A 27,530-nucleotide genomic window follows, 5' to 3' on the forward strand; every position below is an offset into this window, starting at 1 on the left:
TTGACAAGCCCGGCAAACAGCGCCCGCCGACCTGTGCTGTGTGACAGGCGGGGGTGGGGGAGAAGCGGAGATCGTTCTCCGCTCTCCCCCCATCCCCGCCTGTCACCGAAGATCGGCGGGCGCTCCTAGCTGGGCTTGACAAGCCCGGCAAACAGCGCCCGCCGACCTGTGCTGTGTGACAGGCGGGGGTGGGGGGGAAGCGGAGATCGTTCTCCGCTCTCCCCCCATCCCCGCCTGTCACCGAAGATCGGCGGGCGCTCCTAGCTGGGCTTGACAAGCCCGGCAAACAGCGCCCGCCGACCTGTGCTGTGTGACAGGCGGGGGTGGGGGGGAAGCGGAGATCGTTCTCCGCTCTCCCCCCACCCCCGCCTGTCACCGAAGATCGGCGGGCGCTGTTTGCTGGGCTTGACAAGCCCGGCAAACAGCGCCCGCCGATCTTCGGACCTGTCCTGTGTGACAGGCGGGGGTGGGGGGGAAGCGGAGATCGTGCTCCGCTCTCCCCCCCACCCCCGCCTGTCACCGAAGATCGGCGGGCGCTGTTTGCTGGGCTTGACAAGCCCGGCAAACAGCGCCCGCCGATCTTCGGACCTGTCCTGTGTGACAGGCGGGGGTGGGGGGGAAGCGGAGATCGTGCTCCGCTCTCCCCCCACCCCCGCCTGTCACCAAAGATCGGCGGGCGCTGTTTGCTGGGCTTGACAAGCCCGGCAAACAGCGCCCGCCGATCTTCGGACCTGTCCTGTGTGACAGGCGGGGGTGGGGGGGAAGCGGAGATCGTGCTCCGCTCTCCCCCCACCCCCGCCTGTCACCAAAGATCGGCGGGCGCTGTTTGCTGGGCTTGACAAGCCCGGCAAACAGCGCCCGCCGACCTGTGCTGTGTGACAGGCGGGGGTGGGGGAGATGCGGAGATCGTTCTCCGCTCTCCCCCCATCCCCGCCTGTCACCGAAGATCGGCGGGCGCTCCTAGCTGGGCTTGACAAGCCCGGCAAACAGCGCCCGCCGACCTGTGCTGTGTGACAGGCGGGGGTGGGGGGGAAGCGGAGATCGTTCTCTGCTCTCCGCCCACCCCCGCCTGTCACCGAAGATCGGCGGGCGCTGTTTGCTGGGCTTGACAAGCCCGGCAAACAGCGCCCGCCGATCTTCGGCCCTGTGCTGTGTGACAGGCGGGGGTGGGGGAGAAGCGGAGATCGTTCTCCGCTCTCCCCCCATCCCCGCCTGTCACCGAAGATCGGCGGGCGCTCCTAGCTGGGCTTGACAAGCCCGGCAAACAGCGCCCGCCGACCTGTCCTGTGTGACAGGCGGGGGTGGGGGGGAAGCGGAGATCGTGCTCCGCTCTCCCCCCACCCCCGCCTGTCACCAAAGATCGGCGGGCGCTGTTTGCTGGGCTTGACAAGCCCGGCAAACAGCGCCCGCCGATCTTCGGACCTGTCCTGTGTGACAGGCGGGGGTGGGGGGGAAGCGGAGATCGTGCTCCGCTCTCCCCCCACCCCCGCCTGTCACCAAAGATCGGCGGGCGCTGTTTGCTGGGCTTGACAAGCCCGGCAAACAGCGCCCGCCGACCTGTGCTGTGTGACAGGCGGGGGTGGGGGAGATGCGGAGATCGTTCTCCGCTCTCCCCCCATCCCCGCCTGTCACCGAAGATCGGCGGGCGCTCCTAGCTGGGCTTGACAAGCCCGGCAAACAGCGCCCGCCGACCTGTGCTGTGTGACAGGCGGGGGTGGGGGGGAAGCGGAGATCGTTCTCCGCTCTCCGCCCACCCCCGCCTGTCACCGAAGATCGGCGGGCGCTGTTTGCCGGGCTTGAGAAGCCCGGCAAACAGCGCCCGCGTGCACTTTATTAAAAAATAAGACATCCCTCAAAAATAAGCCATGTCGTGTTTTTTGGAAAAAAAAATTAATATAAGACATGACTTATAATATGAGAAACACGGTAGTTGTTGAGCTCAGAGGAAGGGCAAAGATGAATAATGATGACTGGGCAACACAGATTTGTGAAGATGTGGATCTATATCACCCATTAATTCTGTATTTATGATGGAATGTGGTAAAATAATGTTGATAGCTGTTTTCTGTGACCTGGTGTTCGTTCTGCATGCACTATATATCTGCTTTGCTACAATTAAATTATTACCAAGGGCAGCAAAGAAGGAAGGGACTAAGAAGTTTTAAGGAAAAACACATGAACTTAGACATTAACTGTGTGTTTCAACTATTGCTAGGCCCATGTTTGGATTTCAAGAAATGAACTTACCGGTAGCTCCTTCTAGGTGGGCCAGCATGCCACAATGTCACCGTAAGGACATGAGACTATTCTCACAGCGGCCTATCAGACGCCCACAGGGAGAATTCAAGCCCCCATTGCCCTCTCCTCTCCTGTGGCTTCCAGCAGCTGGTATTTGGAAGCATTGCTGCCTCAAACTGTGGAGGCAGAGCAGAGCCATCATGGCTAGTAGCCAATGGCAGCCCTCTTCTTCTCCATGAATTTGTCAAATCCTCTTATCAAGCCATCTAGGTCGGTGGCCATCACTATGCACTACGTGAAGAAGCAATTCCTTGGGTTTGTTCCGAATCTTCCAACATTCAGCTTCATTGGAAGTCCATGAGTTCTAGTGTTACAAGAGGGCAGACGGGGACTTTTCTCTATCCACTTTCTCCATGCCAGGCATAATTTTATATACTTCTACCCAGTCCCATGCAAGTCTTGTTAGAATAAAGTTATAAAATCGAACAAAAAAAAGCAGCTGGCCAGCTTAGTCCTCTGGGGCCCAAGGCAAGGATACTTGGCTACCCTACAAAGGCCTGCTTTTAGCATATCGCCTCTTACCTTTTCTCTAAACGAAAAAGTCCCAAACGCTGTAACTTTCCTTCATAGGGGAGTCGCTCTATCCCTTTGGATCATTTTGGTTTCCCTCTACTGAACCTTTTTCCAACTCTACAATTATTATTTTTAGGCGAGATGACCAGAACTGTACACAGTATTCCAAATGCGGTTGCACCAACAAATTGTATGGCGAGAGATTTAGTTTCAGATGCTTTTCTAATGGAAAGCATGGATTTTGCCTTTTTCATGGTGGCCACGCACTGGATCTACTACATCTTCATTGAGCTACCTACTGTGTCCCCAAGGTCTTGCTCTTGGTCTGTCACCAGCAGTTCATGAGCACACACACAGGTCCCACTTTCTGAGCACAATGCACTCCCAGGAAATCATTTGTTAGGCAAGTGTTCCCGTAACAAGCTGGCAATTTCCACTATTCCCATGGGGAAATGGCTGCAGCCAACCAGCAACAGAGAGACAACAGAAGATATTGGACAGATCCCAGTGCCTGAACTAACTTGCAGGAGGCAAGTCTGAAGAACTTAGACAGACAATTGTGATGAGGGAAGTTTTAGGCATGACAGACAAAATTAAAACTGACAAATCAATGGATCTGGACAGCATCCACCTGCAAGTTCTTTAAGAACTCAAATATGAAATTGCTGGTGTATGTAACTTGTCCCCCAGATCCAACCTCCATACCTGAGGGCTGGAAAGTAGCCAATATAACAAGGAGGGGATCCTGGAAATTATAGGCCTTATAGCGTAACATCTGTTCTGGCAAAACTGGTGGAAAGTATTGTTAAACATAAAATAACCAAGCATATAGAAGACCAAGTCTTGCTGAAGCAAAAGCCAGCATGGCTTCTTGCAAGGCCAAGTCTTGTCTCAAAAACATATTAGATGCACGTTCCCCTTTCACATGATATCCGAAAACATGGAAAGAGGATATTTGAGTCATGCATCCTTCACTGACATGCCCTTTTAATACATGAAGTGGCTAGAGGATGAAAAGAGACGCACTAATGCATCCGGCATAGCGACTTATTTTCCTCTGTCTACTGCCCTTGATACATCAACTGCAAGCCTGGCTTCATGTTGATCAAGAATGCCAGAACTTCAAATATAGCCACAACTGTATAGGACTTGATGAAACGAGAAGTGGAAATTAAAACGAAATCAGCTAAACAGGAAGAAATAGCCAAGTGTCCCCTCATTTTGCGTTTTGTAAGCTGGTTATTGTTCAACATTCTCTGTTGCTTTTTCTGGTTTCTTTGTTTGATGGTGTATTTTAGTGTGTGGTCTTTATTTTATGTTTTGGTTGGTTACTTTCATTTTGTGTTCTGTATCCCTCTCTGGATCTATACTGATAAAGGGTCAAAAATATTTGTAATAAAGCAAAATAAATAAGTACCTTCTCCAAGCCCGTTGAATTATTTCAGCAGCACAGTTCTTCTTCTGGAAAAGCTCTTTCCTTGCCCTTTCCGTTTCAATTACCCGCTTCAAGACCTCTGAGGGGACAGGTTCAGTAGCTGGGCTCTTGCAATGAAGAAAGTGCAATTGATGTTCTGAATTCCTGGGGGCCGTTAGAGCTTGCCTGCCGGTTTTTGCAGTGTCTCCACAGCCATTGTCCAGTGACCGCCTGCTGGGTGTTAGCTTTGCAGTCCTTGCATCATTGACCAGCAAAGGACAGACTTTGTTATTTGCCACCTTACTGGTTTGTGTAACAGCAGCACTTGAAAGGTCCTTTCTGATATTCACACCTCTCCCTTTGGCACTCCCAGGTCTGCTGAATCCAGATCTGGACCATTTCTCATCATCTTTGCTTTTTGCCTTCTGCTGCTGTGGGGTGCCTTTAAGGGCCATCTCAGAGTGTCTTGAATTCATTGTGCTTCCATCAGTGCATTTACTATTCTGAACCCAAACTCCTGTTTCTTCACAATGGTCTATACTGTTGTTTAATGACTGACTTGGATTTTCCAATCTTTCCCCAGCTTTAGCACTAGAGTCATGCCTTTTCCTGGCATGCATAAAGGTGGCATTTGCTCTCACAGTAGCCTCCTTGTGCTTTTTACCATTCTTGCTTGAGCTAGCAGATACAACTTGATGCCCATCCTTTTCTCTCCTGGAACGGGAAGAAGGGGCGCAGACAGTCTTGCATTTGCTGTTTTCCCTGGATACGTCTAGGGAGACAAAGATAAATAATAATTTAAATAATTCTAATTTCCTAAAAGCAGTTAGTCAGATTGACAAATACTGAGACACAATACAGTTAGGGTAAATGTAAAAGCTTAAGGGGGATCATTTTTGGAAGTCAAGGTAGGGGAACCAGTTTTAAAATGAAAACATTGTTTAGATGTTTCATAACTAAAATAAAAAGACCATGAAAGTTAGAGAACAAAGCATTCAAAAGGTTAAAACTGTTTTTATGTACAGCTTTCTGCTAAGAATTTAATTCATGCTCATTGATATTATCTGCAGATCTAATAGTTCATGGAACGAAGTGCATTATCAAAACTATTCAATACGGAACTTATTCACGCAATCACGTATTCTCCTTACTCTATTCAATAAGAGCTTATGAAATGTAATTATATAATTAATCACCCCCAATAAAGGAACATCCTTTGCAAAGGGGAGCTCACAAAAGAATGAAAAGGAAATCCATTCTTCTGGAGATGGCAGGAATGAATGTCACCCTCTTTTGATATTAAGGTAGCAAAGCAATGAAGCGGAAGTCTTGAAACTGGAGACACCCTGAGCTCTCTCTTTATAAGGCACCTTGTTGGGAGTGGGGAGCTGTTGGCCTATTCTCTGCTCTGCTGCAACACAAGCGCTGCAGAAGACCAGGTGATGGCACTGCACTGGTCAGGTGACACAACAGCCTCATCATTTTTCAGCTGATCCTATAAAGCGGTGGACTCTGCCCACGGGCACAGCCAAGGGGGGCTGGGATCAGTTGCCCCCCCCAAATCAAGTAAATCAATAAAAATACTTAATGGATATTCTCTCCCCTCCCCCCACACCCCTGCAACATAAAGCCTGTCTCCCCTAACAAATCCTGGCTACACCCATGAGTCTGCTCTAATCCTGAGCCTCAACAACTCATTGGCCAGACAGTGACTGAGCTGCTCTTAGACTGCCCATCCCTTACACAATGGCAACCAGCCCATATGAATGGGAGGCCCAGAGGATGGCAACATGGGAAGGGGCCTTTTTGTGGTGGCTCCTCACTTGTGGACAGCTCTCCCCAGGGAGGCTTCAGTGCATATTTTTAGGCACCAGGCGAAAACATTCCTCTCCCCCCTTTGGCTGATTATCTATGGCCTTCTTAATGTGTCTGGGGTATGTGTTGTTTGTTGGTGATGTTATATTATGGATGTTGTATTTTTATACTGTAAACCACCCTATGATCTTCAGAAGAAGGGCGGCATATGATGATTTGTTAATTATTCTATATGATTTATGCTATACTTGCGATGTTCTATTGTGTTCTATCATGCTATTATTATTTATTGCTTGTAATCCGCTTTGGGGTTGATCTGAATGAAAAGCAGCATAGAAATATAATAAAACAAATCAAGTATATAAATTTAATAAATAATAATAAGAAGAAGAACGACACTGAGATTACAAACCCATTTCCTTTTTTCGATCTTCGCCAAACAGCTCTTCAGAGTGACATTTGTTCTTGCTAGTCACTTTGTTTGGCAAGACTGTGGCTGAGTTTCTCTTGGCTTTCCCTGTTTGGGTTTGACACAGGTTGCCAGAGGGAGGCCTTTTACCAAGGGCCTCATCCCCTTGCTGGACGCAGCCTTGCACAGTCTGAAGTCTCAAGGGACTCTTCTCTGTCTCAGAAGTTAACTGCTGCTGAACCTGGCCCTTGCTGGCCCTTGAGTCCCGCATTTCTTTCTGCAGTTCTGTGGCTTTCCTTCTGTTTTCTTCCTCGCGTTTCCTATAAGCAATAGTTTATACTGTTAACAATTCATTAAAATTGTCTGAAGCCCAGTATTAAAATGAAAGGCACTCCTGGAAACATGAGAATTTACAACAAACGAACAAGAATCCCTCTTGTGCCGCACTTTTCCTCTAGTGGATTAACAACCCTGTAAAGTAGTTTAGCATGAAAATTATAACACTGAAAACACCCTATTGAATTACAAGGGAAAAAACTAAAGGGCCTTACACGTCTTACCTTCCCTGTCCCAACCTGCCCCCTAACCAGTAAGAAAATTAAGAAAGGCCAGGAGCAATGCAGGAAAACAATAGGATTCCCCCCCCCTTTTTAAAAAAGAAGCCAGGAAAAGGAGAGAGAAGCTGCACGATTGCTCCTCTGTCCTCACTTCAATACTGCTGCTGAGAACTCACCAGGAAGCTGGGTGGAAAAGATGAACCCCCTTTGGTTCTCACCATCAGCTTTAGAGCATTTGTAACATTGGGTGACTGTTGCTCAGCCCCCTGGCATGTTGTGCTTTCGGGTGCCACTAGGTGCCATCTTGTTCTCAGTGCTATTTAACATCTATATGAAACAGTCATTAGGAAACTTGGAGGACAGTATTCCCCTTGTTCTCTGCATCATCTGAGTCAGGTGTGTTAATGCAGGTTCTGGACCAGTAATCCAGTGGTGGGCTAGATGGGAGTCAGTAAACGGAAGGTGAATCTTGTGGGTGGGTGATTCCTGTGTCTGGGAATTAGGCACATTGCCTATTGTGGATGTGGTTATTATCCTTCTGCGGGAACAGTTTGGGGGTGGCAATAACCAGAGAGAGGGCCTTTTCTCTGGTAGCACTCACATTCTGGAACACGCCCACGCCACGCCCGTCCACCCCTTGCTTCAAGCAAAACGTATGTAATTTGTAGTTCTTAAGTAAATTTTGATTACTTGATTGTATTCTGGTTTTTACTATACAGTGGTGCCTCGCTTAACGAATGCCCTGCTTAACGAAATGTCCGCTTAATGAAATGATTTTTCGAGCAGAGCTTGCCTCGCTAGACGAATGCGTTTTACGAAAAATTCGTCTAGCGAATCACGGTTTCCCATAGGAATGCATTGAAATTCAATTAATGTGTTCCTATGGGCAAAAAAAAAATCAATTTTTTTTCAATGCATTCCTATGGGATTCGCTAGACAAATTTTTCGCTATAAGAAAAGACCCGTGGAACGAATTAATATCATCTAGCGAGGCACCACTGTATTGTATATTTTGATGCTATTGTTTTATATATCACCTTACGTGGAGATGCTTGCATATATTTTAATTAAAATAAATAAATAAAGCACCATGACCAATAAAACTAGCTGCAGTAAAAAAAAAAATACTATAAAGTAGAGAAGTGGTAGTATCATGTAGCCCTGATTTTTTTAAACTTTTAATGCTGCAACATGGGTTATATAGACTGTTGATAAATGACAGGCTAGTTATGCAGCATGCCTTTATTGGTTCTTGTGATTCACAAGTAATAGCAAGAGGTGAAGTTTCAGTACAAGGTGTCAAGGAAAAGCCCGAATTTTATCTGTCATTGCTATCTTATCAAGCAGCTGATTGAATCTGGGTGCATGAAAAGCTGCTGACGGAGCCACAGACTGTACTCTGGGCAAGTTGAGACACTTCAGCATTCAGCCTTTGGCACTGACAGAAGTAGCTCACTCTCAAATAATAATACCACCAAACAGAAAGCATGTGGGCATCTGTCTTGTACCCAGTATAGATCTGTCTGCCTTTTTGATCTGATAAATTAGGCCTTGCTATTCATAGCACAATTATTTTCTTCTCTTTCAAAGAGGCACACAGACGAGGGCTCCCCTCATCATTCTGTAAAGGAAACAAGACAAGCAAGGTACATTCAGCTTCAGTAGAAGCCTTAGCCTTGTCACTCCATAGTCCATCTGGCAGGCTGGCTAACAGAGCAATTCAACACAATGAAGAGTCACATGGCTTCTTAAAGACCACAAACAATTAGTATTTTGCCACAAGCTTTTGTGAGCTAGAGCCTCTTTAACAGAAGCATGAAATAGGAAAATAGTAACCTCAGTCGAGGTGTTGCCGCTCAGGTTGTGGACTTTTCAGGGTGCGAACAGCACCCCAGAACGGATCGGGGGTCCGCAACCCGAGGTACCACTGTAGAAGATATGTCACATTACTGTGCAGGTCATCATTAAATAAGATACCCAATCAGACTGGGCATGATGCACTCCCAGGGCTAGAGGCCACTGCTGCTAAACTGGAACAAAATTATAGCCCTATTGGGGCATTCTGTTTGTTCATGTGTAACTATGGAAGGATGAGCGGGAGAATATTGCTTATTGTGTAGCCCTGATCACTACCCAATTTACATGCCCACAGGTTTCAGGGCAAAGATCTGAAGACCATCCTGTACCCATGAATGAGAAGCCTGACTGTTCTAAACTGTGTGCAGAACCTGCGCCTCTCTGCTTCAGACATGAACCCTGAAACTCATGGAAGTCTACTGCAAATATCCAAAGTGGGAAAATTAGTTTCTGTATTGGGTCACTCCTAGTGTCTAGTGAGTCACAATACAACAGTATCAAAATGTGCTAAAGAATTCTAACTCAACAGCTTCACTGAATTCGGATGCATTATTCCCAGCAAACTTTCCTTCGTTGTTGCTGTCCTTGCCTAGCACATGGTGCTAGAGAAGCCAAAACATAAGATGAATCTATTCGTGTAGATCTCCACTGGTTTAAAAGTCACCTTGTGACAAAAGAAAATGTGGGAATATGCCTAATGTCCACAATCCAATATTACAGATAACAGAACAACTTTAAATGAGAGTGAAGACTAATAATGAGCAAAAATATTGATAAAATGTGTAAGTAACTTACATAGGTGCAGTTATTTCCAAAAGTTTATATATACAGGTGGAGTTGATGTTATTTATTAGTTTGTTAGTATTATTTTACTCCCCATTCCTAAAGCTTTCTGGCACTCCTAGTGTTCTATTCCACTAATTCTATAGAGGCATTCCTTTGAAACCATTTCATTATTTGCTGCTGTAGCTTTTAACATGCTTCTTGTTCTCTCCTCCTTATGCCTATCCTTTTAAAGCATGGGTAGGCAAACTAAGGCCTGGGGGCCAGATGCGGCCCAATTCCGGCCTTCTCATTCCGGCCTGTGGACAATCAGCATGTTTTTACATGAGTAGGACGTGCCCTTTTATTTAAAATGCATCTCTGGGTTATTGGTGGGGCATAGGAATTTGTTCATTCCCCCCCCCCAAAAATATAGTCTGCCCCCCTCCCCAAGGTCTGAGGGACAGTGGGCCGGCCCCCTGCTGAAAACGTTTGCTGACCACTGTTTTAAAGTAATGAATCCAGAGCCAAAGGGAGAAATAGCAGGTTTTCTGCACAATGGTATTCGGGGATTACTTCATTTTAAAGAGGTTCTTTGTTGGGTTTTTTTACACACACGTGCGCCACTTACTTGGCAGCAGCATCCTTCCTCAGCTGTTCGTGCTTCATTAGAAGATTTTTCCTATCTTGGAAAGCTTTCCTAACTTTGTATCCTTTATAAACAGCCTGGATTTTTACAGCTGCAATGTCCTGTATGGCAGCTATGGATAGCGCACTGTGCTCCAACATGAACTGAATTACTTCGTGATGAGCTCCCAGCAAGGCGTAGTCAAGTGGCGTGTACCTAAAAGTAATGAAACATTAGTACATATTCGAACCACAGGACAAGGGAAGATTGTAATTAACGAAACGAAACAAACAAAAAAAAAAAAACAGTTTCCCAAACTACATCAGCGCCACTGCTTTGTTGGATTCAGAATATTGTAGTATTATATGATTAATTGATCTGATGTTGCTTGCACTTGTAAGGTGAAGAGCAGGGGAAATGATTCGCTGACAGAACAAGGAAGGAGGGGAACTGGTGTTGCAATTTCCTTGTTTTCTCTAGCAGAGAAATTGACGGTGCTGCAGCAGGGGTGCATGGGCATGTGGGATGAGGTCTCTCCTTGCCATGTTTTTGGAGCAAAGGCTGGAGAGGGGCTGCCAACGACCATCAGCTGTAGCAGCCGTTGGAACCAGAGGCCACGACATCTTCAAACCATGTGGCCCATCATTAAATGGCAGCATAAACACTCCCCAAAGTGCTAAACTGTCCCCAGGCCATATTTTCCCACAGCCAGCCAGCGGCACCCACAGTACAACATTAGAAATCAGCGCAGGTGCAATTGAATAATCAAAAGCCATTACATCTTCACTGGCCTCCAGCTTTTACAGCCTGCTTTCAAGGCTAGCTTTCTCCAAATGGACAGAATGGTATCATTTTAGTCTATAGCAGCAGATAAAAAAAGACAAGTATGAATGCAGAGGTTTCAGTCTAATACACTTACTTCAGAGTAAGTCACATTGAACTCAAGAACTTCCTGACAGTAAGAGCTGTTCGGCAGTGGAATTTGCTACCAAGGAGTGTGGTGGAGTCTCCTTCTTTGGAGGTCTTTAAGCAGAGGCTTGACAGGCATATGTCAAGAATGCTTTGATGGTGTTTCCTGCTTGGCAGGGGGTTGGACTGGATGGCCCTTGTGGTCTCTTCCAACTCTATGATTCTATGATTCTATATTTCTGAATAGACATGTATAGGGTTGTACTGTGAAATGCCCAAATGCTTTGAAACTTTGAAAAGTTTGAGAGAACTTCAAGAGCAGCTGTGATTTAAAAGTAGGCATTATTATTATTATTATTATTATTATTATTATTATTATTATTATTTGTAACCCACTCATCTGACTGGGTTGCCCCAAATAAGTAGATAAAATGATTCCAATCGACACAAGAAGCTTTTTATTAATCATATCATTTGTCTGCTATCATAGTACTCAGGAAGTGCCAACCGAGGAATCTTTTCAACTGACAAGGAATCTTCTTCATAAGGATCCTGAATGATCAGTTGGAACCCTCAGCAGCCTGTTGTGACTTGCACCTTAAGGATAAGATCACTACCATCCACTTAAATCTGGACTCCTAATGGAATTCAGCAGAAAAACAGGATATTTTCTTAGCTCCATTTTGTACAGCTGCTTGAACGGTTCCCAGTTATTGCAGCCTAAAAAGATTAGTGTGTTGGTGTAATCCTGAGGGGGTACTTCTGTACCAGGCCCAGAGTCAGTAGGGACTGTGGACTCTGAGCTTTACTTTTTTAAAAGAATATCTGCAGCCTTTATAGAATCAAAGTTATGCGGCAAAATGCTCAGGCATGCATTCAAAGCAATTGCATTGTGAGTAGGAGCCTGCTCCTGCCTTTCATTGTTTTCAGCCAATGAGAAGTGTCAGAGTGTAACTGATGAGTGCTAAAGAACACAAGGGCGTAGCCAGGATCAAAACTAGGGGGGGGGCAAGCCATGATCATTCAGGGGCGGGGCCACAAAGTGGGAACGTGGGGGGCTACAGGGCCAGCTGGCCTGACGACATCGTGGTGGCAGCAGCGGCCACCTTGTGCTTCTGGGGCTGGCAACGGCGGCGGCTACCCTGCTTGGCTGGAGAGGACGGGAGGGTCGGGCAGGCAAGAGGGGGTGACAGGGTGGGCGAGGGCAAGGCAAGGCACGGCCGCAGTCACGACGGCTCCGAGGCGTTGCTGCATATCAGCATAATATTTCAACCATGTTGTGGGTTCAAGCCCCACATTGGGGAAAAATTCCTGCATTGCAGGGGGTTGGACTAGATGACCCTTGTGGTCCCTTCCGACTACAATTCTATGATTCTATTGATATATTGCCATAGCATATGCATCATTCTGCTTTCTTGAATTGTCCTACTCCTAGGCATAGCAGCCAACGCCTAGAGGCCTAGGTGCCTCCCCCCCCCCAATTACTGGTAAATACCGTATTTGAAAGAGTCACCCCCCCATTTTGATGGGCTTTCTATGTGGGGCTTATCTGCCCCCCCCCCAGTATTTTATTAAGGATGGAAGAGGGAGGGAAGGAAGGAATAATAGAGAGAGGGATACCTCATATTTGTGGGTGCCTCTGGGTGATGCTGTGAAGCTGGAACTCTGCAGCAAGAGGATGGGAGGGTCGGGCAGGCGAGAGGGGGTGGCAGGGCAGGCGAGGGCGAGGCAAGACAGGGCCGCAGTCTCGATGGCTCCGAGGCGTTGCTGCATATCAGCATAATATTTCAACCATGTTGTGGGTTCAAGCCCCACATTGGGGAAAAATTCCTGCATTGCAGGGGGTTGGACTAGATGACCCTTGTGGTCCCTTCCGACTACAATTCCATGATTCTATTGATATATTACCATAGCATATGCATGATTCTGCTTTCTTGAATTGTCCTAGGCATAGCAGCCAACTCCTAGAGGCCTAGGTGCCCCCCCCCCAAAAGAAATTACTGGTAAATACTGTATTTTAAAGAGTCCTCCCCCCCATGTTGATGGGCTTTCTATGTGGGGCTTATCTGCCCCCCCCCAGTATTTTATTGAGGATGGAAGAGGGAGGAAAGGAAGGAAGAAATAGAGAGAGGGATAACTCACATTTGTGGGTGCCTCTGGGTGACGCTGTGATGTACAGGAGCCTTGTAAGCAGCTTTCTCTCTGCTTGATTTACAGCAGGCACGTCCAACAGGTAGATTGTGATCTACCAGTAGATCACTGGATGTCTGTGGTAGATCACTGCTAGATCACTGGCACCCCTAAAAAAAGCTCACCCAAATTTTTCCTCCTCCCTAAAAAAAGCTGAACTATGACCTGAAGCCGTAAACAAAAATGGGCCTCCCTCCCTCCTAAAAGAAGCTCAACAAGTTTGACCTAAACCCCCCAAAACAGGGCTTCCCTTCCTTAAAAAAACTCAACAGCTTTGACCTGAACCCCCCAAAAGGGGGTAGATCACTCCCAGTTTTTAACTCTGTGAGTAGATCAGAGTCTCTTGGGAGGTGGCCACCCCTGATTTACAGTATACAGATGCAGGAGGAGGGGCAGACTGGAACACCAATGCTTTTTATAAACATCACTGTGTCTATCAAAGCTACAGCCCCCCCCTTCTTATTCACTTCCTTTTAGCCTTGCAGGGCCACCTTAGTCAAATTGAATCCTCTGCACCCTCATTAAATCGCCAATAGAACTGTTAATGCGATCCCTGAATGCCCATTAACAACTCCCACTGAATAACAATAGGGTGAATAGGGTGGACCTTGCCTGAAGGGATATTCTGCTCCATTGTCTTAACTGCTTAAGTACTGGTAGCCACTTTGCTTTATTTATTTGATGTGTTTTTGTTACAGCTGTGTTCCCGCCCCCAGCAAGTGGAGAGCTGCTCTTGCTAAAGCAAAGCCCTTTCCACTTCAGTTTTTGGAGGGGCAAAGTATTGGTTATGGTCTGTAAAATACAATAATTTTTTGCTTCTAGAGGGGGCAGCTGCCCCCTCCTGCCCCCCCTGTCTACACCCATGAAAGAACACAGTGGTACCTCTAGTTACGAACTTAATTCGTTCCGGAGGTCCATTCTTAACCTGAAACTGTTCTTAACTAGAGGCGTCCTTTCACTAATGGGGCCTCTTGCTGACGCTGCGCCACCGGCACACAATTTCCGTTCTCATCCTGGGGCAAAGTTCTCAACTCAAGGTAACTCTTCCAGGTTAGTGGAGTTTTTAACCTGAAGCATTTGTAACCTGAGGTGTTTGTAATTCGAGGTGCCACTGTAATTTAGAGAGGTCAGCCCAAGGGAAGACCCCAAAGCCACATGATCCAGGAAGTCCCTTCTCCAGACAACAAAGAAGGGACTTCCTAATTGATAGGGAAGCTGTTTTGGGGTCTGCTTTGGTACATCTCTCTCTCTAGAGATTTCTCTGGATTCAGAAAAATGGAGAAAGACTGGCTCATTTTGAAAGGATTTCATGGCTAATTTTGAACTCATTAATGCTTTTCTTACGGCGATGAGAATATTGCCAAGAGAAAACACTTAAGAAATCCAGGATTTTAATGTAATGTGCAAGAATGTCCATCGAAAAGCAAAAGGTTGTAGCAGGCTCTTTTTCTTGAAAAAAATTCTTGTGTTTTTTCCTCAAGTACTATATGCCAACATTAGAATACAATTGCCTTACAAATGCAAATAAAATCCACCATTTGCATTGCAGGAGGGGTATTGTGGTTGAGAAAGGATGGGTCATGTAAGCCCTGAAAAGTACAGTAGCTTAGTGTTTCTTTATTATTACTGCAGGAAACTGCAATTAAAATATGTTAATCCTAATAGACATGGTTATAGCAGATGGTTTAAGGTGGATGTGGGAAGGTGTGGACCTCAATGTGGAGGGAATTTTCTTTGAAACTAGTCTTGGCCTTGAGAGGGGCAGTACTTTATATAATGCAAAAATGACATATCACACTGGTATGGGTAGCCCATATTAGCACCTCCTCCTCACTAAAATGTTGGAGAGGGTGTGGAATGTTAGGTTCTAATCAAGACATGTAATGGACACATGGGAAAGTGTCTCAGTTCCGGGAGGAAGTATTTGTCCAATTAAAAGCACGTACTGAACAAAATGTATCTAAATATCCAGCTGGCTTTCCTCAATCTTTTTCATGGAGACAGCATTAAATTACAGTTTAAACCTTTAATGAATTCTCTTCTACTAGCAGCCAGGCTTATAATAACAAGATACTGGAAGAAATTAGAACAACAGAATTGTACAGTTGGAAGGGACCCCGAGGATCATCTAGTCCAGCCCTGTGAAATTCAGGAATCTTCTCTGACAAATTGGTACAACAAAGGACAGCAAATAGTACATGTGGAAAAATAAAATAATAGCATACAATTGACTCAAGGTCTGAAAGCACAAGACTCCTTTAGAACTGAATAATGTACACGGATAAAAATGAAAATAGAGTACTTCCCTCACATTATTAAAAATTCTGGTTAACTTGAACTGTTTATTGCCTTCTGTATAAATAGTAGTTTGGGATAAGAACTTGTGTTATTTGGCTGTTAAATTGTACAATTAGAAAACAAACTAACTGCCCAATGAGGATTCACGGGCTATGGAATGTGGGTGGGGTTGCAAACTGGTGTGTGTGTGTGTGTGTGTGTGTGTGTGTGTGTGTGTGTATGTGTGTGTAATGACTGGGGTCTTCAACAAAAGCACTCCATAGTATTTTCCTGCTGTGCTGAATGTATATGTAATACATTTACATTTATTTTAAAGCTTACTCAATAAAAGCTGTTTCCTGCCCACATTTTGCACAAGTCCACTTGTCTTGACAATAGCCAGTACCCATTTCATACAGTTATACAAATAGGATGCACAACAGTCATGCAAGGCAAAGGTGTCTACAAGCTTAAAGCCACCTGCTATAGACAAAACCAATCCATACATGATACATCAATTTGAACCGTTAGTGTCAGCGCACAAGATGGTCAAATTAAAGTTATCCCTGATGGTAACCAGAAAGGACACAATACAGGAAAATACAGAAGTAAAGAGACAAAGCCAACCAAATTGGACTTGCCACATGGTGATTGGCTGATAGTCAGATCAGAGTGTCTCAAACTGAAATGCCAATAGAAATTATAAGACAAAGAAGAGAGCACAAAGAGATTTGAATGTCAAGATCCAAGATTAGTCTTGGAATGGCCTCTTCTGAAAAACAACATCTATAAACATTTATATCTGTTTCTAAATATTACAGCTGACTAGTTCAATTAATAGTTTTTAAAGTTCCAATCTAAAAATGTGGTCAATTAATTTTATAACAGTACAGGTCTGCTTAGCCCTCTTTTTTATCATTAATCACATTGCTTCCAGGAGAATATTTTGCATATGAAAGGTTACTCATGGAATCTCAATTTGCATAATGTGACTTTAAAATCTAAGAATCAGGCTGATAATTGTCATATTGGGATGTTTTACATAATTTGTGCAAATATAGGTCTCACCTAAAAACCCATCCCTTATTAGGGAAACGGCAAGGATCTAAAGGAAACCCAAGGCAGTTTTGGTCCCCCAATAGACCCCCAAATTGGAGAAAAGTTGAAACTCACTCCTATCCAAGTACCTCCCTCCATTTTATCTCCCGTTCATTCTCCAATTGAATTCTCTTCTCCAATGGAAGAAGAAACCTTTTTTTAAAAAAAAAAATCACAAGGGGCAAAATTCAAACCAGTGGCTTCCTAATCTGCAATAATGCTACACCACCTTGCAATAAACAAACAAGAAAAAGGAACATAAAGATAGTAGACAAATTTTTGAATACCTTTCTTCGTTGTTCTCCATATGGTTAGGAAAAGCACCAAATCCCAGCAACAACTTTATAGCATCAAGGTAACCATTGTTGCACAACCAATGTAATGCTGTCCTTCCCTAAAATCAGTGGGGCAGATGAAAAGTATGTAAAATAATTGCTTTACATTCTGAAACTTCAGTACAAATATAAAAATGATCTGTTGGTACGTCAGTGCTATAGTGAACATTCAAATCACACTATTTTGAATATATATAAAACCAGGGTCAGCCCAAGACATTTTGCCACCTGAGGTGTATCACAAAATTGACAACCTGGACAACCACTCCAGAAGAATACCATGGTTGAGGGTATTGAAAGCTGCTGAGAAGCTGGGCAGGATTAAAAGAACACCTTTTCCTGGTCTATCTCCCAACAGACAATGAGAACTGCTGTTGCTAATTTCAAAGGATTAAATTAATTGCAAACTGAATTATGTGCAAGTGGGTATAAATGATCTTCTAGCAGAAACCATCAGATGCTGGTGTGCTGAGCTCAGATGCTCTTCATCAGATGCTGTCTTTAAAATTAAAATATGTAACTAATTGAAAACTGAATATAATTCTTAGCTTGTCTAAATTGTTTTTTAAAAATCCACAAGTCCTTCTCCTACTTATTATTAAAGGCAGTGTGATGATGGTGGGTTCAGGTGAGATCTCATGAGATTTCATGGCGTGCACACGATCTCACCAGAAATCACCACCGCTGCCCCTTCTCTGCCAGTGGGGTGGGAGTGGGGGTTTTCGCCTCTTGGGCTTCCGCTGTCTGAGGTGGCTGCCTCAGCCTGCCTCATGGGTGGGCCAGCCCTGCCTATATTGTGGCTGCAGCAACTAGGGGAAATATTGGCACAAACAAATGAAACTGCCCCTGGCACTCACTCCATTTGCGTTTTTCCACTACCATTTGCACGTACAGTGGTACCTCGGTTTATGAACACAATTGGTTATGGAAGTCTGTTCATAAACTGAAGCGTTCATAAACTGAAACGAACTTTCCTATTGAAAGTAATGGAAAGTGGATTAATCCGTTCCAGACAGGTCCGCGGAGTACTCAACCTGAAGCGTACTTAACCCGAAGCATGGGTGTAATTGGTTCCGGAAGTCTGTTCATAAACTGAAGCGTTCATAAACTGAAGCGATCTTTCCCATTGAAAGTAATGGAAAGTGAATTAATCCGTTCCAGATGGGTCCACGGCGTTCGTAAACCGAAAATTCATAAACCGAGGTTTTCATAAACCGAGGTTCCACTGTAATGTGAGGCATCCTTATCATTCTCATCCCAAGTCACTAGTGGTGGCTAGGCAAATTCACTAGGGGGTTGCCTCAGTTCAGGACAGTCTCGAGCAGGTCGCGCGCCCTGGTGCTGAGGGGCGGATATTGCTCCGGCGCCCCCACAGGACGCAGCATGGTTTCCGTGCGGCTTTGCCACGCGGCGCCCTACCTACCGCCCGGCGCCCTGGCACACCGCACCACCAGGGGTCTACCTAGAGCCGGCCCTGCCTCAGTTCATGTGCAAAGTACGTCATGCAATGTTCCAGTATGAGATGGGGATCCCCAAAGGGATGCCATCTTTGTTCATATTCACAATTTGGTTACACAAAGTTATCTCTAACAGTGGTGAGAAAAAGCAAGATTCAATGGCACTGTTTTGATCTCATATTGCAAAGCCACAAAAAGCAGACATGTACCTCATTATCTTGAATATTTGGATCTGCATTATTCTCCAACAGCACCACCATGCAATTAATGTAGCCTCCGTAGGCAGCACACTGCAATGGGGTTCTACCTGCATAATCCTGTACATTTGGATTTATTTTATTTTCTATCAATATCTGGCAAACATCAGGGTTTCCTCCCAGAGCTGCCCAGTGCAAGGGAGAGTGGCCATCTTGGTCAACCAAATCAACTCTTGCTCCTCCTGCAACAATAATAGGTTTTTTCATTATCCAACACCGTATGCCACCTGATTCCAGCAGCAGCTTATAAAACTGTACAAAACACAAGAAATAGTCTAAAAGGAGTGCCACAATCTCACAGCAAAACAAAAGACAGCACTAGCCACAGAATTCAGCTTCCTGAAAACACTGGTCTTAATTAAAACACAGACATGTTTCTAACCTACAAGGGCTTGGAAACTATTCTTGAAAGTATATGGGCAAGACCTGCTGAAATTTCAGAGCCAGCAGAGTAGTTGAATGAGATTTCCAGAGGTTGGGGCTTGATAGCGCCTCTTCTTCTCCATGACTAGAAAAATCAAAATAAACTAGCAACTACAAAATAAAGACTAACAACTACAAAATAAGCTAAACTATCCATATTTCCTTGATTTATATAAAATTCAGTTTTTCTTGGTGAAGAATTTTGATTGTATATGACTATCAACTTCTTTTAGAGTATACAGAGCTTTGCCGGTTTTGCTCCAAAAAGGCAGTACACAATGACAGAAGATTTCCATATTTGTGCCCCATTAGGCAAAGACCAGAAAAAGTTTTAGAGTGCCTAACCAAAAATTCCTGGCTGGAAGCAAATTCCAATATTATTTATGGGAGTTAATGGAGAGAGGGAGTTTTTCAGAAACAAATTCCAAAACTAGCTTTGGGTCAAATGTGAAGTTAAGGCTCAATGACAAACTGTCCCTCTCAGTTTTAAAACATGACGTATAAATACAAATTGCCAATGAAGAGCTGAGAGGCAACTTCTTCCACATTAATCTAATGTTATCAATCTAAAGGATCAGCATAATCCCAAATTTACCTCAAATGTAGCTTTAGGAAGTATTTTGGTGGAAGATCTAATTTTCTGCCCTGATCTTTCACTGTAGATGCATGATAAATACCTTCTTTCACCTCTCTTCCTGTGCCAACTGGGGATTCACTTTCTTCTTGTCTGTCATTACCGTTTATTTCATTTCAAAAACTGAAGACAGCAGTGTTTCTATGAACAAGTCTATAAATGTGTCACAGCTGACCTTTAATGAGAGTCTGTATCACTTCTTTATGTCCCATCTCACAGGCACGGAAGAGGGGAGTGTGCTTCATGACATCAGCAGCATCTACCTGGGCCTCGTGTTTTAGCAGCAATTGCACAGTGCTGACATGGCCAGAAAGGGCAGCGGCATGTAATGCTGAAAGATGGACAAAAAACAGGGCAATTAGAATTGCGAATGTAACAAAATTTAAACAACATGGCAAGAAGGGGGATTTACACTCATCTGCATCTATTTTTTTAATCTATGCATACAGCTTATGCGTTCATAATACTATCACTAAATAAATTGCACTAGCTGATAAAACAGTTTAAGCTACATTGGTGAAAAGAATCTAATCGGGTTACTGGCTTTTTAGGGGGGAAAAAAGTCTGGCAAAAATGCCACCTGCTACAGGAACTTGGCTACATGGTCTGACCCTACTGTACATTCCAGATCCTGTTTTTCAGCATTACACTTGTGGAGCACAAGGCAGTAAACTACACAACTGGTTGATGCATGAGATGTTTGCAACAATACATTTAAATAAAGGAGCAGCTATGTCAGCAAGGCCTAGTTTCTCCCCCTCCATCATTCATTCTGACGCAGGCAACTTGCTTCCAAGCCTCTGTTCAGTATTTCCTAGTAAGCTAATTTTTCTTGAAGGGAGTCACAGTGACTAAAGAGATTCTTCAGCCAGCTGGTCACAATAAAACCTTTGTTCCACCAACACTTAGATCCCTCTCCATTGTATATAGTGACGGCAAAGTTATAAAGCTGCCCCTGTGCTGCTCCTACGATACTAATCGACATTCTTTCCCCTTGGTATCATTTTGCTAGACAATAACAAATGTCTTGCAATTCTATTAAAACTGGAATCGAATGGACTCAAATGCAAGAAACCATATTTATGCAATGGTAGATCTGGGTTCAGCTAAGCAAATTTCATAGCATCCGTATCACAGACCCTTTTGGAAACATGAGCAGCTGTATATTATAAACTTTAGCCCAACTTCTTCCGAATTTAAAATCGCCAAATGAGACAGGAATATGGAAATTCTGTGTGGTTAAACAGTAACACTTCCCCAAGAGAGAGTGTGTCTAATTTTAAAAGAAAGGGGTGGGTAGAAGTGCAGAACTGCTGCACCTGCAGCTTGCCACTCCCCAAACACTTTTATTTGAGTTGAGGTCCATTCCATTAAGAATCTTGTCTGAGGAGGAAAGCATTTGAGAAGAATAGCTAAGCAAAAATAAGCAGTCAGCAAGTGGAGGGTTCTGCACTTGTTAAATGGTTTTTATTTCTTTTACAGACAGATCATCATTTTTGGGAGAGGGGAGCATAAATCAAGTACCAACACGTCAAAAGTTAATGATTACCAACAATGTGGGACCTTCCACTGGTGTACTTCAGCACATACATGCAAAATATTTAAAAGCAAACTTTCTACACCTTGCTATGCACACAAGGTGGTCATTGTATAGCCAATTGTCGGTTGAGAAAAATAATCGATGAGTACCAAATATTTGTGAATAAATATTAATTTGCTAAATGTATGAAACGTCTGCTCTGGTGTGCAAGCTTCTCCACTGGTGACACTTTTCATTTTCTTTCATGTCATCCCAAATTTAGTGAGGGCTCTAGGAAGATTCCAGTATTTAGCTGCCTCCATTCTTACATCTACTGTACAGGGGGGGGGGGGGAGATCAATTCCTTGCGTTCACAGGAAATGCAAGATGCACCATAAGAGAAAATATCATGTGAAGCAAAGACTAAGAGATCTATCCTGGATGAAGGCATGACTCAAAGGGGCTGTGCACCCCTCAGCACTATCTGCATTTCCTGCCTTCAGACATTAGATGGTGATACAGTCCACCTACCTACCTCATGGATTGACACCCATGGAAGATCACAATCATGACAACTGTGAATGAGGTTACTGCTGTATTGGCTCAGATACAAAGACAGGTTGGAGGGTCAAGAGGACAGTGGCAGGAGAGTTGCCATCATCCACAGTTCCATCTTCCTTGCTAGAAAGCCAGTTCATTTAGGTACCAGCTTTGAAAAGTTGTTACTGCTAACAGGAGGGAGGGAGGGAGGGGGAGAGAAGGGGAGGAGAGAAAGAGAGAGAGAGAGAGAGAGAGAGAGAGAGAGAGAGAGAGAGAGAGAGAGAGAGAGAGAGAGACGGAACAGTGATTCTGCTGGTATAACATCCATCCTTCTGCACTGTGTGACCTTGTAAAGGTGATCACAGATGTGGTGTCGGAGTGCCCCCAGATTGTAGTTTTGGGGAACTTCAATATTTATTCTGTGGTTGCCTTAGTAGGGCCAGCTCAGGATTTCATGACAGTCATTGGTCTGTCTCAATACATCATGAGGCATACCCTTGCTGTGTGTGTGTGTGTGTGTGTGTGTGTGTGTGTGTGTGTGTGTGTTGTTGTTGTTGTTGTTGTTGTTGTTGTTGTTGTTTTGTTTTGCCACAGAGTGGGCTAGTTGTTTTCCAGCTGCAGGGGGAGTTAACAGATTACTTTCTGGTCAACGTGGACAGGAAGTGACTGTTCGCCTTGCAGAGGTAGAGGACTAGTTGTTATGCTCTGGTGGAAGACTTGTGGAATCTGACATTGCTGGTGCACCTGTTGAAGCTACGGTCTCACTAGAATGGTGAGATGGAAAGAGCCATGACAGTTCCACGGCACCCTTTCCAGTGGTGTGAAGTCCAAAGTTCAGTGGTATTCTCTGGAACTTTGAACTATGAAGTTGGATGACAGATGGAGTGCAAGACTCACAGCAAGGCTGACCAAACACAGGAAAGAGAACATAATTGAATCTACCATGCAACAGTGATGGCTCACTTTGCTACCAATATTGTGTCATTGAGCAACTGTCCAGCAGCTAAAACAATATTTTTATTGGGTTTTCAAGAATAACTAAATACATAAGCATAGGAAATTATCTGTTCAATAAAGTATGCAGATACAATTGCCCTACACTGTCATACTTCCCTCACTCAGCAAACATACACAGAACTACTATAACAAATACACTAACTGAAACATAACTCTCTCTCTCTCTCTCTCTCTTAACCAACTGATCATTGGGTTCCAAATGTCATAAGAATATCCCATCAGCAGAGCTTTCAAGAGTTGTGAGGGAGCTGCTGACTTCCTGAAGCTCAATACTGAAAAGAGGGTAGCAGTATTGGTCAGCAGTGTTGGTGTCCAGGAATTTGATGTGCACCCTGCTCTAGATGGTACGGCAGTTCCTCTAGAGCAGGCCCATGGTCTGGGGGGTATTATTTGATTCAGAAAGTTTCAGCTCTAATATCACCATCATCTTTAACATTCCTTTCAAATATCAATCATATCTACAGTATACTTATTCTATAAAAAGGTTTGTGGCCATCCAAAAGTTTATGGACATGTTCATGTTGTATATCCAATGATTCTGTATATCAACCAGTCATAGTTAGTAAACCTTATCTCCATTTATCATCACATTTTTTGAATTTTCAGACCAGGTTCTGAAGAGCTGCCTTAGCTGTGTCCAAAGGCTTGCATGCAAAAATATTTCCCCACCTCCACAGTGCCATTAGGAAAAGCCACTGGGCTGCATTTGAAATTTCTATAAGTTTCCAAAACAGTTTTGCCATGCAGCTTGGAGGGAAACTGCTGTTCAAGACATAATAGTCCCTCTTGCATGGGGGGGGGGGGAGTTGGGGGAGGGATTCTAGCACTAACCTACAGCAACTATTCTCCTTTTTGATTAATCTACAATCCATTCTATTTTGCTCAATACAATCTTTTGCTCATTGTACAATACAGAACTTGTACAATTCACCCTTAGAAAATCTAGAATTCATATCACACACTTGAGTGTTCAAAAGAGTAGTGCACCTACCAAGTTTATAAGAACTTCAAAAGTATGTTAGTTTTCTTACCTGTGCCACCATATTTGTCTGCCATGTTGATATCAATGTCCAATTTTAAATTCAGCATTGTCTGGATGACATCGTTGCTGCCTTTCCCAGCAGCCCACATAAAAGATGTTCTTCCCTCAAGATCTGAATCATCTTTCACAGAAGGATGCTTCAAAAATGCTTCCACGGTTTCCTAGACCACAAATCTTCTCTGAATAAGGATGGTATTGAAATGAAAATAATATATGGCTCTAGGGTTCACAAATCAAACTATTAGCAAAGATTTTTTGCTTAAGCAAGAAAACTTCATTCTTCCTTTCAAGGAAACATCACAAGTTTCACAACGGGTTGGAAATATTCCCATTAAAAGAGCATTGAGGGATTCCGAGTCCTCAATACTATTTAAGCCTATTAGGCTTCACTCCTTTTTTAAAAAACAACAACAACCCAACAACACTAATTGTTTAGTATACCAAATAAAGTGAAAAAGTGGGTTGCGGATTTCAGTCAAATTAGCCTCTCTTTCTTAATTTTTAAAAAGACTACCAAGCCTTTTAAACAATTTGTTAGGCTTCCATTATTGTACTTTACTGCTGAGTATGACACAAAATTCATTCAGATATATAATACAGCCTCCATGATGAGAAATGCACACACAGCAACATTTGTACTTCATCCTGTTTATTGAATTTAGTTATTTTCACAAGTTCCTAAAGCTTTATTTTGATAGCTCTCTGAGGACTGGTTCGCACAATATTGTTCTGCACCTGAAAAAGCATCCTCAGCTATACACTTAGATGGACAAACGTACCACATAAACCACGTGATGGGAACTGCTGCCAGCCATCTCCATAATCACCTTGTACACATTTATGTTTGTCTGCAAGACACGTGCCTGAGAATGGTCAGGACTGTTCACATGTACAAGTAAAATATTGTGTGAACAGATTCAAAGATGTTTCGTTTTGTTGCACTGTATGGCAAGCAACAAATCCTCACTTGTTAATATGCAATGAAGTCATCATGTTTTACTGAAAGACAGTTGGACTTTACCCCTGGTAAGCTATGCCTTGATGGGAGAAGTTGCAGACAAACTTCTCTCCCTTCTCTTATCTCTCTCTTTCTCTCTCTCTCTTTTCAAAGACCAAGTCCTGTCCTGGATATTACTTCCCTGGCACAACAAAGTAGATGTGCATACAAACTTCTTGGCTTTTGACGTATGTTCACAATACTGCTGGCTTCCTTCCCTGCCAAAAGGCGACAGAACAAACTCTTAAGGCTATACAAGCCCTTAATCAAAAAGGTAAAAAAGCGTTATTTAAGCTGAGCCAAAGTTTCATGCTTCCCACACTGTATCCAATACACCAAACCTTCTCTTTAATCATGGAGTAAAAGAACTACAGTACTCTGCTTCATGAGAAAATGCATTTTCCTCCTCAGGCTCTCAGCAATACCAGATGGTTGATCCTTTTCTTAATCAGACCTTGACAGTTTTAGGGTGGATACCAAAACATGATATATTTCATGTTCCTCCCAATCCAGGGCCAGCCTGCCCATGAGACAGAGGGGAGCAGCCTGCCCCAGGCAGCAGAATCCTGCAGGGAGGGGTGAGGCAGTGCCCTGGAGGGCAACTTAACTGACTTGGGTTCATTCATTTCAGTGGGTCTGCTCTGCTCTGCGCAACTGTAATTAGTTGGCTTAGTTGGAATTTGACAATAGCTTTTTATTTCAAAAAGTTAGCACCTGGAAAGCAGGATTGCCATCTTTTGTTGTAAACATTTATTGCACTTTGCCTAAGGAAAACAGGTTTCCATATTGTTTCAAAAACATGGCAAAGCTTGTTTGATCAAAGGTAATAATGCGTCAAAAGAAGTACAGTATGTGCACACCTTAAGAATAATACGGTAAACATCGCCCAAATCTCAGTTTTTTTAAAAAATGTTCTTTTATCCACTTCCAACAGACCTTAGTATGACCAGAAGTCAGGCCAATTAATGACAGGACTTGAAAAAGAACAATTGGTGTTACCTGAAGTGGAGATTTGAGAGTGGGATGCTGGAGCCAATGGGGTGGTGCAGGCAGGGACAAAGCTTTGTGGAAAATAGGCTTGTTCCCCTCAGTTTTTCGGATTCGCCAAGCAGCAAGTATCAACAGAGTCCTGAAAGATTAAAATTCCCTGCCTATTTCCCTCTCTCTCTTGGCTCAAGGAAGTGAAAGAAACAGTGTTAGGTAAAGAAAATAAAGAACTGACAGGCCATAACCCTCCATCAGTTGCAGTGTAGAGCACCCCAGGGTGGGGCCCATTGGTCCAGCATCCCACTCCCCAATCTCCACTTCTGGTGAGACCAATTGTTCTACTTGTATTGTGGGATGCTGGAACCAATGGGGCGAGACATACCATACATAGCAAGTCACTACCACTCAAGTCTTTTGTCTGTGATGTCCTGGAGTTGGGCATCCCTTTCATGGGGAACCAGATTCCGAGAGGAAGAATTTAGTACCAATCTATCTACAGACGGGGTTTTAATATAGGTCATGAACTCAGGGCCTAAGGAATATAACTTGTCTGTCAAGATAGTCTTCTTTTTAGAACGCATAGGAGCGTCAAGCTCAGCCTTGGTTACAGCCTTCAAAACAGAAGGAGCTAGCATAAAATTGGAGGAGGAGTGACTGTCAGTTAACAAAGACACATCACTCTCTGGTTTGGAAGATGTAGCTTTATCTGATTGAGAGGTTAAGTCAAGAGCATGCATTATTTTGCGCTTCAGAATGGGGGCGCTGGCCTCTTGAAATAGACTCACAGATATGGGTTCCTTATGGGTTGAACCCTCACTCCAATCGCCCTCCATTTCCATATCTAACTGAAAGAGATAGGCATACACACAGAGAAAGGGAAACTCAATACACTTAATTCCGTTGCCACTCTGTGAACCAGGAGGAGGAACAATAGGAAGGCTCACAATCCCTCTCCGTTTGTCACTCCATGAACCAGGAGAGGAATGGCAGAAGCAATGCAGCTGTCCCTTAAAGGGCTAAAACTATTCAAGCCGGTTAAATAAGCTGCTGTAGGGGGAGTGGATGAACTCAACCGCCATGTTCTCAGTTGCCACAGCAGCAAACCAGGAGATTGCGGAATACTGCTACCAAGCCATACACTCTGTCGCTGTAAAAAATGTACCAGGAGGGGGAGAAGAGCCTCTTGCCACTCATTCCTGTGCCGTTTAAGAGAAATGCAATCGGAGGGGGGCGGGGATATCAGGCACGAAGGAAATGCTTCGCCCGATGCTGAGGTGACAACTGAAGAAATTGCCCAAAGTCACTCGTGCACAACAAACACCTGGCACACTCTCAAAGACACCAGTCATACAAGAAGTTTGTAGACGATAAAGATAGGCGACCCCAGCAATGGAGGCGACCCAGTTGCAAATGGAGTCGGTGCACGGGAAGCTAGACTGCAGCCTGCAAGCGGCGGCCAAAAAGTGCCTCAGCTGCAGTCAAAAGCCAGAGCAGGAAAAACTAGGTTTTAATGGAAAAAATAACGGAATAAACAAAATAAATAAGTAAATCCAACAGCGAGGGCCAAGGCTTATCTGGAGCAGGAGAGCCGAGGA

General features: G+C 44.2%; 1 protein-coding gene across 2 annotated transcripts in view; it reads right to left on the reverse strand.

Moving 5' to 3' along the window:
- INVS (inversin) overlaps positions 1 to 27,530 on the reverse strand; it is a 62,340-nt gene that overhangs the window by 4,866 nt on the left and 29,944 nt on the right. For both annotated transcript variants that reach the window (XM_035134213.2, XM_035134212.2), the window contains 7 exons: positions 23,941 to 24,112; positions 20,009 to 20,164; positions 18,729 to 18,958; positions 17,015 to 17,121; positions 10,257 to 10,469; positions 6,453 to 6,769; positions 4,229 to 4,997 (listed from right to left, as the gene is read on the reverse strand). In XM_035134213.2, coding sequence (XP_034990104.2) covers positions 4,229 to 4,997; positions 6,453 to 6,769; positions 10,257 to 10,469; positions 17,015 to 17,121; positions 18,729 to 18,958; positions 20,009 to 20,164; positions 23,941 to 24,112 — 1,964 coding nt within the window. The remainder of the gene's footprint in view (positions 1 to 4,228; positions 4,998 to 6,452; positions 6,770 to 10,256; positions 10,470 to 17,014; positions 17,122 to 18,728; positions 18,959 to 20,008; positions 20,165 to 23,940; positions 24,113 to 27,530) is intronic.

Source organism: Zootoca vivipara, chromosome 13 (genome assembly GCF_963506605.1).
Source record: "Zootoca vivipara chromosome 13, rZooViv1.1, whole genome shotgun sequence".
Classification (NCBI taxonomy): Eukaryota; Metazoa; Chordata; class Lepidosauria; order Squamata; family Lacertidae; genus Zootoca; species Zootoca vivipara.